Source organism: Chionomys nivalis, chromosome 1 (assembly GCF_950005125.1).
Source record: "Chionomys nivalis chromosome 1, mChiNiv1.1, whole genome shotgun sequence".
In the NCBI taxonomy this organism is placed as follows: Eukaryota; Metazoa; Chordata; class Mammalia; order Rodentia; family Cricetidae; genus Chionomys; species Chionomys nivalis.
The window spans coordinates 131463952-131479562 of NC_080086.1; the positions used below are offsets into that span (position 1 = coordinate 131463952).

Below are 15611 nucleotides of genomic sequence, written 5' to 3' on the forward strand. Positions count from 1 at the left end.
AGGTGAGAAGGGCTAAAGGGGTGGCTGACAGCTAAGAGCTAAGTGCACTTGTTCCTGCAGAAGACCTGGGGGATCCCCAGCATCCATACCATGTCTCACATCCATCTACATCAACAGTTCCAAGGAATTCAACCCCTCTTGACCAACTCAGCATGTGTAGACTACACATGCATACATGCAGGGAAAACACTCACACACACATATAAAATAAAACAAATTTAAGAACTGAAAAAATAAAAGATGATAAGGTAGAATAGAGGAAAGCATTCAAAGTAAACCTCGGGCTTTGATAAGATGTGCACATACAGGCACATATAAACAAACAAACAAACAAACATATACACAGAAGAAGATGAACATACAATATAAGCAAGAATATAAATTTTAATTTTTTTAAAAATATTTATTTATTTATTATGTATACAATATTCTGTCTGTGTGTATGTCTGCAGGCCAGAAGAGGGCACCAGGCCTCATTACAGATGGTTGTGAGCCACCATGTGGTTGCTGGGAATTGAACTCAGGACCTTTGGAAGAGCAGGCAATGCTCTTAACCACTGAGACATCTCTCCAGCCCCAAGAATATAAATTTTAGAAAGTGAGGAAACAGATCCATAAAAGTCAAGACAGCCATGATGGTGCATGAAGTAGTTCCCACTCTCTAGGAGACTGATGCAGAAAGGTGACTTGAGCCCAGGTGTTCAGAATCAACACCAGTCTAAGCAACATAGCAAAATCCATGCCATAAATAAATAAATAGATCAATGGATGGATAAACTGAAGTGTTGTTAGAGGCCACTCGTTCCTTTTTCTGACTACCCAGACTTCTAAAAATAATCACACTGAAACTACATTATTTAAATTGCTGCTTGGCCCATTAGCTCTAGCTTCTTATTGGCTAACTCTTATGTCTAGAATTAACCCATCTTGCCGGGCGGTGGTGGCGCACGCCTTTAATCCCAGCACTTGGGAGGCAGAGGCAGGCGGATCTCTGGGAGTTCGAGACCAGCCTGGTCTACAAAGGGAGTTCCAGGACAGGCTCCAAAGCTACAGAGAAACCCTGTCTCAAAAAAAAAAAAAAAAAAAAAAGAATTAACCCATCTCCATTATATTATATTTTACCATGAGGCTCATGGCCTATCAGCAAGGCTGCAGCATGTCTGTCTCGGGCGGCAGCTCCATGGCTTCTCTTGGACTATGCCTCCTTTCTCCCAGTATTCAGTTTAGTTTTCCCCTCCTATCTCTGTTCTACCCTATCAAGCTAAGCCAGTTTCTTTATTAACTAATGGTACAGTTATTAACTAATAATACAGAGGGGGAATCCCACACATTGAAGAGCAACTCAAAAAGTAACTGCCTAATCTGTGCTCCTCAGACTAGACTGGGCTCTGCATATCAGACTGGAACTCGGTGGCTAACCTATGCTCCTCAGACCAGACTAGGCTCAAGTGGCTAACCTGTTCTCCTCAGATCAGACAGGAATTCAAGTGGCTAACCTGTGCTCCTCACATCAGACTGGAGCTCATGTTTTATCAGGACATATTTCCTAAGACCCAAGTCACTCTGGTGAAGAGCAAGAAGATGTAAGACAGGCCTCTAAGGGGAATTATCCACTCATTTTGAGATGAGAAGTATGCTCTGTTCTATCTCTGTCTTCTACCTAAAACCCCTACATACAAATAACAAGCAAGCAGTTTAATAAAAGGTAACAAAAGTTAGACAATACAGCCATGATATCATTGTCTTGATAGCAATTCCCAGGCCTACAATTCAATGCCTGTTAACGGAGGCTGTTCATTAGTTCCCGGCTGCCCAGACTCAAAATAATCACACAGAAACTATATTATTTGCAATACTGTTTGACCAATAGCTTAAGCTTATTTCTAGCTAGCTGTTATATCCTAAACTAACCCATCTCCATTAATCTGTATATCACCACGAGGTCAGGGCCTACTGGCAAAGTTTTGGTGGGCTCCAGGGAGTGTCTGTCTCCTGCAGACAGCTACATGGCTTCTCACTCATTCCACCAACTCTCTCCTCCTCTATCTGCTTGGAATTCCCACCTTGCCCTATTCTGCTAAGCCACTGGCCAAAATAGCTTTATTCATTAACCAATAAAAGTAAAAGATAAACAGAAGGACTTCCCACACCAAATGACCAACTCTCAGGAGTTGGGACTAACAAATAACATACAGTGAATGAATGAATGAATGGCCAGGTTAAAGGTAAGTTCTCGTCCTCTCTTACCCTAGATCACAATGTGAGAAGTGCTGCCCATAGCTCTTACCCCTGTACACAATACAGAAGGCAGGATTCTAACTATGCTTCACGAGCAGGGTGGGAATAGCCCATTTTTAAAAGGATTACTTATAGTTTCAATAAAAAGAGACAAAACAAGCCAGGCAGTGGTGGTGCACGCCTTTAATCCCAGCTCTCAGGGACAGAGGCAGGCAGATCTCTGTGAGTTCAAGGCCAGCCTGGTCTAACCGAGTGAGTTCCAGGAGAGCTTGTGACACACGGAGAAACCCTGTTTCCAAAAAATAAATAAATAAGCCAGGCGGTGGTGGCGCACGCCTTTAATCCCAGCACTTGGGAGGCAGAGGCAGGTGGATCTCTGTGAGTTCGAGACCAGCCTGGTCTACAAGAGCTAGTTCCAGGACAGGCTCCAAAACCACAGAGAAACCCTGTCTCGAAAAACCAAAAAATAAATAAATAAATAAATAAATAAATAAATAAATGACAAAGTAAAGGGAAAAACAAAACAATTCCCCAAGAAAGACAGAAAATATACATTCATCAGCACAGTGTAGGAAACGTAACATCTGGAAGTATAAGCCAAACTTATAAAGCCAGATTACATGAGGACAAGCTCCCCTGTGAAGGGCAACCTCCCAGTGTGAGGGGTGGTCTTCCACTATGAAGGGACACCTTCAAGTACAAAGGACAGCCTTCTAGTGCTAGGAATAACCTTCCGTGTGAAGGATGGCTCCCAGTGTGCAGGATGGCTCCCAGTGTGCAGGATGGCTCCCAGTGTGCAGGATGGCTCCCGGTGTGAAGGATGGCTCCAGGTGTGAAGGATGGCTCCCGGTGTGAAGGATGGCTCCCAGTGTGAAGGATGGCTCCCGGTGTGAAGGATGGCTCCTAATGTGAAGAATGGCCTCCTAGTGTGAAGGATGGCCTCCTAGTGTGAAGGATGGCTCCTAATGTGAAGAATGGCCTCCTAGTGTGAAGGATGGCTCCTAATGTGAAGGATGGCTCCTAGCGTGCAAGATGGCTCCTAATGTGAAGGATAGCTCCTAGTGTGAAGAATGGCTCCCAGTGTGAAGGATGGCTCCCTGTGTGAAGGATGGCTCCTAATGTGAAGAATGGCCTCCTAGTGTGAAGAATGGCCTCCTAGTGTGAAGGATGGCCTCCTAGTGTGAAGGATGGCTCCTAATGTGAAGAATGGCCTCCTAGTGTGAAGGATGGCTCCTAATGTGAAGGATGGCTCCTAGTGTGCAGGATGGCTCCTAGTGTGAAGGATGGCTCCTAGTGTGCAGGATGGCTCCTAGTGTGAAGGATGGCTCCTAGTGTGCAGGATGGCTCCTAGTGTGAAGGATGGCTCCTAGTGCGAAGAATGGCTCCTAATGTGAAGAATGGCCTCCTAGTGTGAAAGATGGCTCCTAGTGTGAAGGATGGCTCCCAGTGTGAAGGATGGCTCTCAGTGTGAAGAATGGCCTCCTAGTGTGAAGGATGGCTCCTAATGTGAAGAATGGCCTCCTAGTGTGAAGGATGGCTCCTAGTGTGAAGGATGGCTCCTAGTGTGAAGGATGACTCCCAGTGTGAAGAATGGCCTCCCTAGTGTGAAGGATGGCTCCTAGTGTGAAGGATGACTCCCAGTGTGAAGGATGGCTCCTAATGTGAAGAATGGCCTCCTAGTGTGAAGGATGGCTCCCAGTGTGAAGGATGGCTCCTAGTGTGAAAGATGGCTCCTAGTGTGAAGGATGGCTCCCAGTGTGAAGGATGGCTCCTAGTGTAAAGGATGGGCTCCCAGTGTGAAGGATGGTCTCCTAATGTGAAGAATGGCCTCCTAGTGTGCAGGATGCCTCTCAGTGTGAAAGTTAGCCTTGCAGTGTGAGGGGCGACCTTCCAGTGTCAGAGGCAACCCCTGATCTGACATGAGCTTTCAGTACTATCCCTCTGGGGCTGATTAGCACCAATGAGTGGATGGAAAACAGCTCTACCAATGACAAAATCATACATGAAAGCAGGGGAAATTAACTTTGCTTTCGTAACTATCTATAATAAAGCATACTTGCAAATATTTAAGCATAAATCAACACAGACAAATAACAGCAATAAGATACTGAAGCACTAGTCCCCAGATCAAAGTTTCAACCCAGCTGAGAAGACCACTTAACAAGTAAAGCACTTGCAGAGGGAGGTTACTTCAAAAGTCATCTTCAAGCAGTGGCCTCAAGCAAAGGCTGGAATCATGTGTGTTAAGGGGACTGAGAGCGCTCCAGACAGCAGGAACAGCAAGACCAGAAGAGGGACTCAGGAGTGAATGTGTGTGGAATGTTGGGGAACCAGACTGGAGGTCAGTCTGCTAGAGCCAAATGTGGGCAGGAGGGAGAGAGAGTTATGGTGAGCCTTTTCAGATGCTGGCCTGATTTGAGTTTTTATGGTTTATTCTGTCTGATTGCCAGCTTATTTGCCTCGGAGGTTATCTACTACTTATAAAAATGCCTCCCAAGAGGTTAGGGATGCAGATCAGTGCCAGAGTGTTTGCTTTCCATGCCCAGGGCCTTGGGTTCAACACCTGGTACTTTTTACTCTTATTTACTATTACTCTGTGTGTGTGTGTGTGTGTGTGTGTGTGTGTGTGTGTGTGTGTGTATACAATCTTGGAGTTGGTTCAGGGCTGGAACTCACAGGTCAGGTGTGTGTGTGTGTATGTGTATTTGTGTGTGTGTGTGTGTCTTGGAGTTGGTTCAGGGCTGGAACTCAGGGGTCAGGCTTGGGAAATCCTTTCGACTTCAAGCAGTCACATCAGACTTAACATTTTAAGCAGGGAAATTGAAAGTAATAAACCAGTTCTTGAACCAAAAAAAAAGTAAAGCACTTGTAGAACAAGTCAGAGGAACCGAGTTTGGACCCCAGAATCCATGGGAAAGCTGGGTGCAGTAGCAAACATCTGTAATTCCAGTATTCAAAAGAGAGAAGGGAAGTGGAGACATGAGAACTCTGGGAAGTTCAAAGGCCAGGCTAGCCTGGGACACACAGCACAAACCACAAAAGATCCCACGATTCCGTCCCACACCAGGTGAGAGGCAAGCACCAACACCCAAGATTGTCTTCTGATCTCCATATGCACATGTGCAGCCTCGTTTACATATAAAAACACACACATATAAAAAGTTCTTTTTTAAAAAAGTAACAAGGCTGGCCGGGCGGTGGTGGCGCACGCCTTTAATCCCAGCACTCGGGAGGCAGAGGCAGGCGGATCTCTGTGAGTTCGAGACCAGCCTGGTCTACAGAGCTAGTTCCAGGACAGGCTCCAAAACCACAGAGAAACCCTGTCTCGAAAAACCAAAAAAAAAAAAAAAAAAAAAAAAAATAACAAGGCCAATTGTAGTGACAACACCTTTAACCCCAGCACTTGGGAGGCACAGATAGGACAATCACTATGAGTTCAAGATCAGCGTGGTCTACACAATGAGTTCCAGACTAGCCATGGCTACATAGTGAGAGCCTGTCTCAATTTCAAAAATAACAAGAATAATAAAAAGTATAATTTCAAATATATCACTAAATAAGAGAAGTAAAAAAATAATCTATACATTCATTGACTTATGGGCATAACCAGGCAACACTAAAGAGCATGTTTCCCAAGGAAACATGAATATGAAGAAAAGCACAGAATGATCAACAAGGAAATGCTTCAAGTGCTCCAGCAAAGTGGGTGTCAGAAGGTACTACTGGGAGGCACATGGGGGCTTCCAATGCAGTATGCCCAGGCTTGCTGAAATCAGATGGGAGTTTAACTCAGTGGTAGAGTATGTATCTACCATGCTGAGCCATGGGTTCAATTCCCAGTACAATTGAAATAGAAAAGAGGATACAATTGTTCATAGAACTCAATGGCAAATAGAGAAGGCTGCAAGCCCACAAGAAAAGAATTGAGAGGACCTCACTGGCCCCACCATATATAACCACCAAATCAAGACAGGGATCAAGATCTAGGGAAAGCCATCAGAAGCTCTGTTCTATGACAATGATCATGTCTACTCTATTAACTAGGTGCTGAGTGCAATGGAGACATGTTCTTTCTGGGTGTGCATGCAAATGTGCATGCATATGATGTACATGTGTTACAATGTGTGCAATATATATGGATGAGATCAATGCAAATGCCACAGCATATATGTGGGGGTCAGAAGATCAATGAACATTCTCAGTAGTTTGTGCAAACTACAAAGTCATCTATTTCCTACTGTTAACTCCAATTTACAAACACCTGTTTGAAAAAAAATCACACACACACAAAAAAAAAGAAACTGTATATGACATTTCCAAGAAGCATACCTCACTAAACTGTTCAAACAGAACAGGTGGCAAGAAATCCTGAGTGTGCAAGTCCACAAGAGGTCCAGTCCAGTTACTCTGAACAAAAAGCTGCAGGCTGCTCACACCAAGTAGGAATACCAGCTGCTGTCTAAAAACAAGAATGGTAAATATCTTAGTTAGGGATTCTAGGCTGTGATTAAAAAAAACGAAGTGCCCCAACCAAAAGCAAGTTGGGGAGGGAAGGGTTGGTTTCAGCTTACAATCCTCAGGTCACACACCATCAGTGAGATCAATCAAGAGGAACTTAAGTCAGGAACATGAAGGTAGGAACTAAAGCAGAGGCTGTGGAGGAATGCTGCTTACTTGCCTGCTCTCCATGGCTTTCCTCAGCCTGCTTTCTAATACCATTCAGGGCTATCCACCCAGGGGTGGCCATGGTGAGCTGTGCCCTTCTATTTCAATCATTAATCATGAAAATGCCCTACAGACTTGCTTAGGCCAATCTTATGGAGGCGTTTTCTCAATTAAGAGTCCCTGTTCTCAGATATATCTAGGTTTGTGTCAAGTTGACAGAAACTAACCAGCACAGAAAATGAACAAATATCAACTACTAACACCATATACTTGCATGTATGTTACTTAATTTCAGTTTAATTAAGAAAAAAAAAACTAGGCCGAGTGGTGGTGGTGCACATCTTTAATCCCAGCATTCAGGAGGCAGACAGGCAGATCTCTCTGAGGTTGAAACCAGCCTAGTCTGCAGAGTGATTTCTAGGGCAGTCAGAGCTACACAGCTAAACCCTGTCTGGAAAACAAACAAAGAAAAAAAGAAACCATCAAGTAATAGTTGAAATTATCCTAATATAGTACAATTTATATCTGTAATATCTAATAAATCCATTAGCCGGCCACATGCAGTTTTAAACTGAATTTAACCTAGGGCTATAGAGATGGCACAGCATTAAGAGCACTGTCTGCCCATCCAGTGTACTCAGGTTATATTTCCAGCATGCACAAGGCTGCTAACAACTGTCTGTAACTCCATTTCCAGGGGATCTGCCTCCCTCTTCTGACCTCCACATGCACTGCATGCACATGGTATGCTTTGGTATAGGCAAAATACCCAGACATACAAAATAAAAACAGAAAATCTTTTTTAAAATTTAACATAAATGCAAATCTAATTTAACTTAAATGTAAACTGTATTCTCTAGGCACAAACTCCATATTTCAAGTATTCAATAGCTCAGTATGAAAAGTGGCTACCGTACTGACCACATGAGACACAGAATATGCCCATCATCAAAATATTCTCCTGGAGAATGTGTCCTAAAACAGGTCAAACAAAGTGCATCTTTTAAATTACAATTGTGGTCTGCCTATGAACAGTGCATTTGTGTGCATGCAAGTGGCGCTGGGGAAGGAAGAGGAGAGATGTGAATGGGTACCACAAGGCTAACTTTACTATAGTACAAACAAATCAGCCAGCAAATAAGAATCAAGACCAAAGCCAGGCCTCGTGCTGAAGCCTGCAATCCCAGCTACTCAGGAGGCTGACACAAGAGGATCATAAGTTCAAAGACACCCTGGACAGCTTAGTAAGACCCTGCCTCAAAATAAAAAATACAAAAAAGGGTTAGGGATACAATTCAATGGTAGAATGTGTACCCTGTAAGTGAGAAGCCCTAAACTCAATCCCAAGTGACAAAAGAAAAGGAGGAGGGGGGGACTCAAAAATGACCTGGGCATGGCGGTATAGACCTTCAATCCCCAAATTTGGGGAGCTAAGGCAAAAGGATTATATGTTTGAGGCCAATCTGAAGGTTACTGCAAGCCCTGGCCAAATGTGCAATACAAGACATAGTCACAAACAACAACAATAACAAAATCAAGAGTGACAATATTGAAAATTAGAAAAAATGAAACGGGCTGGAGAGATGGCTCAGTGGTTAAGAGCACTAACTGCTCTTCCAGAGGTCCTGAGTTCAATTCCCAGCAACCACATGGTGGCTCACAGTCATCTATAATGAGACCTGGCACCCCCTTCTGGTTTGCGGGCACACATGGAAGGAATGCTGTACACATAATAAATAAATAAATATTTTAAAAAAATGAAACAGAATTGTATTAGCTTGAAAAATAAATACTAGCCGAATGGTGATGGGGCATGCCTTTAATCCCAGCATTCGGGAGGCAGATCTCTGTGAGTTCATGGCCAGCCTGGTCTACAAGAGCTAGTTCCAGGACAGGCTCTAAAAACAGCGAAACCCTGTCTCAAAACACCAAAAAAAAAAAGAAAAGAAAAGAAAAATAAATAGTAACGCTCATCAGTGAACTATTTATGAATATGTGTTGTCTTATTTATCTTCACAACCTAACAAGGTAATTGGTTTATTCCTCAAACGACTGTATGAAATTATTCTGTAAACAACAGGGCAAAATGAAACTGTATGACTTTTGGAGCTCGTTAAAAATTCTGGACAGATGTCATGGAGAGATGAGAAGAGGAAGCATGCTAACAAACACAGGACAGTAAAAGAGCAGCCTCCAGAAGGTTTAGATTTAACTAGTGTGCAGGCATCCTAATTGAAGAAAGGTAAACTGAGGGTTCCAGGATTAACACATGCAGTTCTCTAATCTCTTCAGAGATAACAATCTGAAACAGAGTAAATGAAAATGCAAGCATCTCTCAGTAACCTGGAAAGAGCAGGAGTCAAGTTATGTCTACACGTTAAAGAAAATGAGCCACACCCTTTAAAGCATGCGCCTCTTTCATCTTAGCCACCTCAGAGAAGCAGGTGGATCTCTGTGAGTTTGAGGCCAGCCTGGTCTACATGGTGAGTTCTAGGACAAGGCTACATAGTAAAACAAAAAACAAGAAGAAACATAAAAGGAAACAAGCTGATAGCTAAGACTTATCAAACCTAAGCTTTGGGAATTTTCGCAGTGACTACCAAGCATGTGTTATTCTCATATTCAAAACTCATTTTGATCCTACACCACTGTCATTTTTCATTCTGGAAGATCTTCTGTGCTAGAGACCTTACATTACATTACTTGGCATATCATGAGTCCAGGTTTACCAATTGCAAAATAGCAGGGCTTATGGTGGTGCCAAGGTGCCATAAAAGTATTCAAAATTTGGGGATGCTGGAGAGATGGCTCAGAGAGAGGTTAAGAACACTGGCTGTTCTTCCAGAGATCCTGAGTTCAATTCCCAGTAACCACATGATAGCTCACAACCATCTATTATGAGACCTGAAGCCCTCTTCTGTCATGCAGGCAGAACATTGTATACATAATAAATAAATAAAATCTTTAAAAAAATAAAAAATAGAAATAAATTGATTAATTAAAAGTTTATTTACTTACTTGATGCATATGAGTGATTTGCCTGGGTGTATATATGTGTACTACATGTGTGCCTGGTGCACATGGGTGTCAGAAGAAAGTGTTGGATCCCCTGGAATTGGAGTTGTACAGTTGTGAGCCACCAAGTGGCTGCTGGGAATTGAACCCGGGTCCTCTAAACCTGCTCTTTATCACTGAACCATCTCTCCAGCCCCCTGGAAGTGTGTTTCTCTGAGAAAATTTCAAATACAATTCTACCTTTCAATTTCTTCCAAATCCATCGAGCAATCCAAGAAATTTACTATCTGTTTCTCCAGGTAGCTGTCAATCTTTTCTTCAGCCACCGTTGTTGAATTTAAAATATTTTGTGTCACTGAATGTAAGAACATGGCTTCATAGCTCCCTTCTAACAGCAAGTCCAAGAAAACTCCAACATCTGTAATAGAAAAAAAATCGGTCCGGTAAACCAACAGAATTTAAGTGTAAATGATAATCCATTACATAAAGTTTCCTTTGCTCAAGTCCTACTTTCAATATTCCCCGCAGGAGGCCAATCCAAACACACCGGTTCTCTCATGATTCCCTAGTTCATACATTTCTCAACACTTTACAACCACAATTTTTTTTTCTGATGAATTCTCTTTACCTGTCAGTCCTAAATTAAACATCAGATGAAGTCTGTCCTTCGGGAACTTTCCCAGATCACCAGATCTCAGATCATCAAACAAAACTTCCTCCCTCCTGACACCCCCTCTGTATCCAGGGCTGCCACCCCTTGCCCTCCCAGCTCTGGTGCTAACCTAACTCCCCGAGGGTGCCGCTCTCCCACCTGAGCCACAGATGCCCGCCTGCTTCCAGGACAGCCGCTCCGCCTCCGTGGAGAAGCCTCTCAGAAGCGCCAGCTCCGGCGTCCACATCCCTCCAGACATCACTGTACCCAAAACGGGGTTCCGCGAGGGTCCCACGGGGCAGGAGGAAGCGAAAGGAGGAGGGACCAGAGTCGCCGGCGTCTAGTGGCCACAGGTACCTTAAAGACACCCGCAGGACTAGCGTCCCATGTGAGAATACAGGAACATGGGGGCAGCCATGACAGCAGCGCGGGGCATGCTGGGAAAACATACCCACGCTCCTAGGCGACCAACCGGAGACTCGGTTGTGAGCATGCGCAGAGGATATAATCGCGGCTGGCGGCAGGGGCCCTGGAAGTGAGTGGAACTGCGTCGTCGGCCTTGGTCCTAGTGACTGGGGGCGTTTCTAGGTGGGGAGATAGAAGTTAAAAGCAAATTCTGCGTGCAACACTCAACTATATGAGGCAAAACCAAGTCCTTGGAGGTTAATACAACAGAACATTCCTTCCAAAAAGAATGGGCTGGGTTAAAAGGGTGGGTCCTCATCAAACCCAGTTTCATAACTTTTAACCATAGGTAATCTCATGAATTCTGAACACCAGAGTTCAGCCCCTAGTCTAGGGTCTGACAAAAATATGTCCATTATGTTTATCCGCATCCGTTAGGAAATTGGGGAGTTTCTTCAGTAGCACTGCTGAGAACAGTTTCTTATCCACTGGTATGGCTAAAAGTTCTTTACGGTCTTCTGTCCTCCTCGAATTTAAGACAACCGTGCAGGCGCTGGTTAGTTCCCACTGTTTTATTTGGGAATGGGGATGGGAGGTGCCATGTTGACTCCTCAGTGGATATAACGTATTTTTCATATGCTTCTTCATTGTTAATTCATCCAACTCTAAAGGGTCGCTCATCTTAATCAGCCAGCCATCTTCATCACGAGATTTGTTGATGAGACCTGGATGTGGAGTACTTCACTGACTTCAGTCTCCTCTCCCGACCCCTGTCACCCACTCAAAGCTCCAACCTCAACTCAATTTTTTTTTTTTTTGGTCCCACTTTGAGGCAGACTACAGTAAACAGTAAACATCTCACAAAGTTTCCTGTGAAGAATCGCTGACTCCCACGGTTCCAATACCATTCTTCTTTGATATGAATTCATGTTTTGGGGATTTATGCACTGACAGCACGGCGGATTCGGTGAGCCTCACTCCAACAGCCGACAAGGTTGCTATGATGAGCAGGAAGCCAGGGAGCCTCCACAATGTCGTGACTCTTTTGCAAGTCCATCCTCTTTCGCAGCAGCACTGCCTAGAGAAAGAGAAAGCTCCGGGAGCAAGGACTAGGACCAGGCATGGCCCTTGCAGCCTGACACCTGAAGTGGGCAGTGCTATTCCAGACCCAGGAGGCAGCTCAGGCTAGCAGTTCCCCACAAGATATGCCAGGAAAAGCTGGGCTGTGGTGTGTGGTGTGGCTCACACCTTTAGTCCCAGCACTTGGGAGTCAGAGGCAGGTGAATCTCTTCAAGGACACCATGGTCAACAAGAGCTAGAAATAAGCACTTGGGCGGCGCAAGATGGGTGTTGTCAGGAGGAAGCTTCTTTTTAATTAGTGGGCTCTAATATTTTTTACTGATAAGTAATTCTTACCTCATCCCACTTCTCAGAATCCATAGTTCCCTTACACTGCTGAATGAAGCAGGCAAGCATAGGTGAAAGTTTAGCAACCTAGGACTCCACTTGGTATGGGCTATGCACACACCCCTCTGCTAAAAATGTACTTGATATCCTGAGACATTTACCCACTCATACAAGTACAGTCTCCTCTCTAGATAATGCACCTATCCTGCACTGAGCTGCATGCACACCCTCTGTGAGCAACAGAATAAGTTTCTGCTCCCCATAACAATCATCAGACAGACAGATTCTATTCAAAAGTATTCTCAGTATCTTAGTACTATGCCTGAACTAGTTTAGGGTTCAAGCACAATAAAGTAAACTTTGTCTTCAAAGTGAACTTACAGGGAAATCCCCTATTGGCCATATTATGCGTATTCATAATTGGGCTTGAATATGATTAAAATCAAATAATTAGGGATGGGCCATGTACACTAGAGGAATGGATGTATAACAATCTGTCAACCAGAGTAGAGACCCACACAAACAATCACCCTTAGTATCCAACTCTTCCTCCTCTTGAACCCTATAAAAGAAGTTCCAAAGAGTAACTGGAGCCTTTAAGGACCTTCATTCCCGTGGCTCATTGTCAATCATGACAGTATATCTGTCTCTTTCTGATCTCTCCCATGAGTTTGCCTTGAATAAACTTTTTCTTTGCAAATCTAAGTAAGCCCTTATTTCAGTCTGTTGAATAAAAGACCAAGAACTTGGAAACACCTGACCCAGACTGCAGCCACCACTAACAAAGCCAGAGTTACAAATGTATTGCAGCATTCCTAACTCCTGTTACGTTCCTTTAAAAAGCTTGCATTTAAGACTGGCATGGTGGCACACACCTTTAGGCTTAGCACATGGGAGGCAGAGGCAGGTAGACTTCTGTGAGTTCAAAGTTGGCCTGGTCTTCATAGTGAGTTCCAAGACAACCAGAACTATGTAGAGAGAGTCAAAAATTCAAAACAAAAGAAGGAAAATAATAATAAAATAATCATTTTTTTAAAGTTTGCAAGCCAGATGTGATGCTACCTTTCCATAATGTCAGCACATGGGAAGAGGAAGCAAGAAGAGCAGGCATTCAAGAATAGCCTGGACTACGTAATGAATGAGGTCAGCCTGTGCTACATGGGGTCCCAACAACAAAAAAAAAATGTTTGCAATTATCTGTGGCAGTGCTTTCAAAGCCCAAGACTGAAAACAATCCAAATGTCCCCCCATGGCTGAATAAATAACTGTGATAGACCCATCCAATGGAATAGTGAAATGTTGTTCAGTCATGTTTCGAAGCATCAGACATGTAGCAGAGGACAACTTCCAGGAGGCAGTGCTCTCCTCCCACCATGTGGGTCCCAGACACTGAACTCAGGGGTTTTCAGTCTCGCCAGGAGGCACCTTTACCCACTGACCCATCTTTCTGGTCCTTGATGATACTTTATAAAAAAAATTATCTATGTAAATACATATGTGTCTGTGTGAGTATCTGCCATGTGCGTCCTGGTGCTAATGACAACCAAAGGGGGTGTTGGATCTCCTGGAGTCACAGGCTATCAGCTGCCCTGTGTAGGAACTGAACTCAAGTCCTCTGGAAATACTTTTGACCACTGGACCATCTCACCTACACCTTGATAATGTGTTTTCAGCTGGTTCAAAGATAGCACATCTTAGAAGTGGGAGATAGGGGCATTAAATTGGACATCACAATGCCGGGCGGTGGTGGCGCACGCCTTTAATCCCAGCACTTGGGAGGCAGAGGCAGGTGGATCTCTGTGAGTTCAAGGCCAGCCTGGTCTACAAGAGCTAGTTCCAGGATAGGCTCCAAAACCACAGAGAAACCCTGTCTCGAAAAACCAAATAAAAAAAAAATGGACATCACATCTCTTACCTTAATGTCACATTAATGTTGGACTGCATAAATAACCAGATAGCTTATCAACTGGGTATGAAAATAATGTGGATGGAAGTTTCTGTGCTGCCTGGTCTCACAGCTGTTCAGTGCCAATAAACACAGAGAGGCTTATATTAATTATAAACAGTTTGGCCTATTAGATCAAGTTTATTATTAACTAGTTCTTATAACTTAAATTAACCCTTATTTCTTATCATCTATGTTTGGACATGTGACTTGTACCTTTTCCCAGTAAGGCATTCTCATCTTGCTTCCTCTGCATCTGACTGATGACTGTATCTGCCTTTCCCCTTCCCAGAATTCTCCTAGTCTGGTTGCCCCACCTATACTTCCTGCCTGGCCACTGGCCAATCAGCACTTTATTAAACTAATATGAGTGACAAATCTTTACAGTGTGCAAGAGCATTATCCCACAGCAAAATAAAGTAATGATGGTTGCAACATACTCTCATGTTCTCATTGTGAAGGAATCAACACTTCTCTAAATCCAGCCTTCCCACAGGTACTAATCTCTACTATCTACAATTACGTTCCCTCAGTAATACACTAATACAATTAGAGGGGAATTATATAACAAAAAAGTTAAAATTTTTTTGCCTTTTTGGTGTATTGAGAATTGAACCTGGAGCCTTCCACACGCTAGGCAAGTGATCTACCACTGAGCTATATAATCTGCAAATAATAGGGCTCAGAGTCTGGCTTAGTAATCGAGCGCACACTCCGTATTAGCAAAGTTCTGGGTTTAATCTCCAGCACCGCCCCTCACAAAGCATCTTTAAAAGCCCTTGTGGTGTGGCAGAAAAGGGAATTTAATTACTGAGCATTTAACTCTCTGTCACATGGTTGAGCAAAACATTCCCGCAGCTGCACCAGGTCTGACTATCCCTCCTGTGTTGTTCCCAAAATGCTTCTCCTAGGTGAACATAACAGTCTTAATGCCAGCCCCAAGGCAAAACGAACTGTTATGTAGGACCATTAGGCCGTTCCAAGACTATGACAGCACAATGGCCCATATCCCCTTACGAAGATTACAAACCCTGTAACCATTTCCGGTGAAAAGGCTCTAAGGAAAATGTCCCTATGATACAAGCTAAATAACCAGAGTGGTCATCAAAAAAGTATTCCTTCACGTTGGCTGATGAAGTGAATAGGATAGACTAACCCTGGGGACATTCAGAAAGTTTAAGTTTCCTAACACAAGGATTTATGGGTAACAGACTAATGAGTAGCATATGGATAATAAATACCCTTCATTCTCCATGGGCCAAAGGAAGGGATCTGGGACATTGC

At 43.6% G+C, this 15611-nt stretch overlaps 1 protein-coding gene across 2 annotated transcripts in view; it reads right to left on the bottom strand.

The window, feature by feature from the left end:
* Positions 1-10983, bottom strand: part of Ttc27 (tetratricopeptide repeat domain 27) — a 132829-nt gene extending 121846 nt beyond the window's left edge. For both annotated transcript variants that reach the window (XR_009058195.1, XM_057787389.1), the window contains exons 1-3: positions 10730-10983; positions 10159-10336; positions 6568-6697 (exon numbers count right to left, since the gene is read on the bottom strand). Coding sequence is in view for 1 of the 2 variants with exons in the window: in XM_057787389.1 (XP_057643372.1) it covers positions 6568-6697; positions 10159-10336; positions 10730-10829 (408 nt within the window). In the remaining variant the exon portion in view is untranslated. The remainder of the gene's footprint in view (positions 1-6567; positions 6698-10158; positions 10337-10729) is intronic.
* Positions 10984-15611: the final 4628 nt, after the last annotated feature.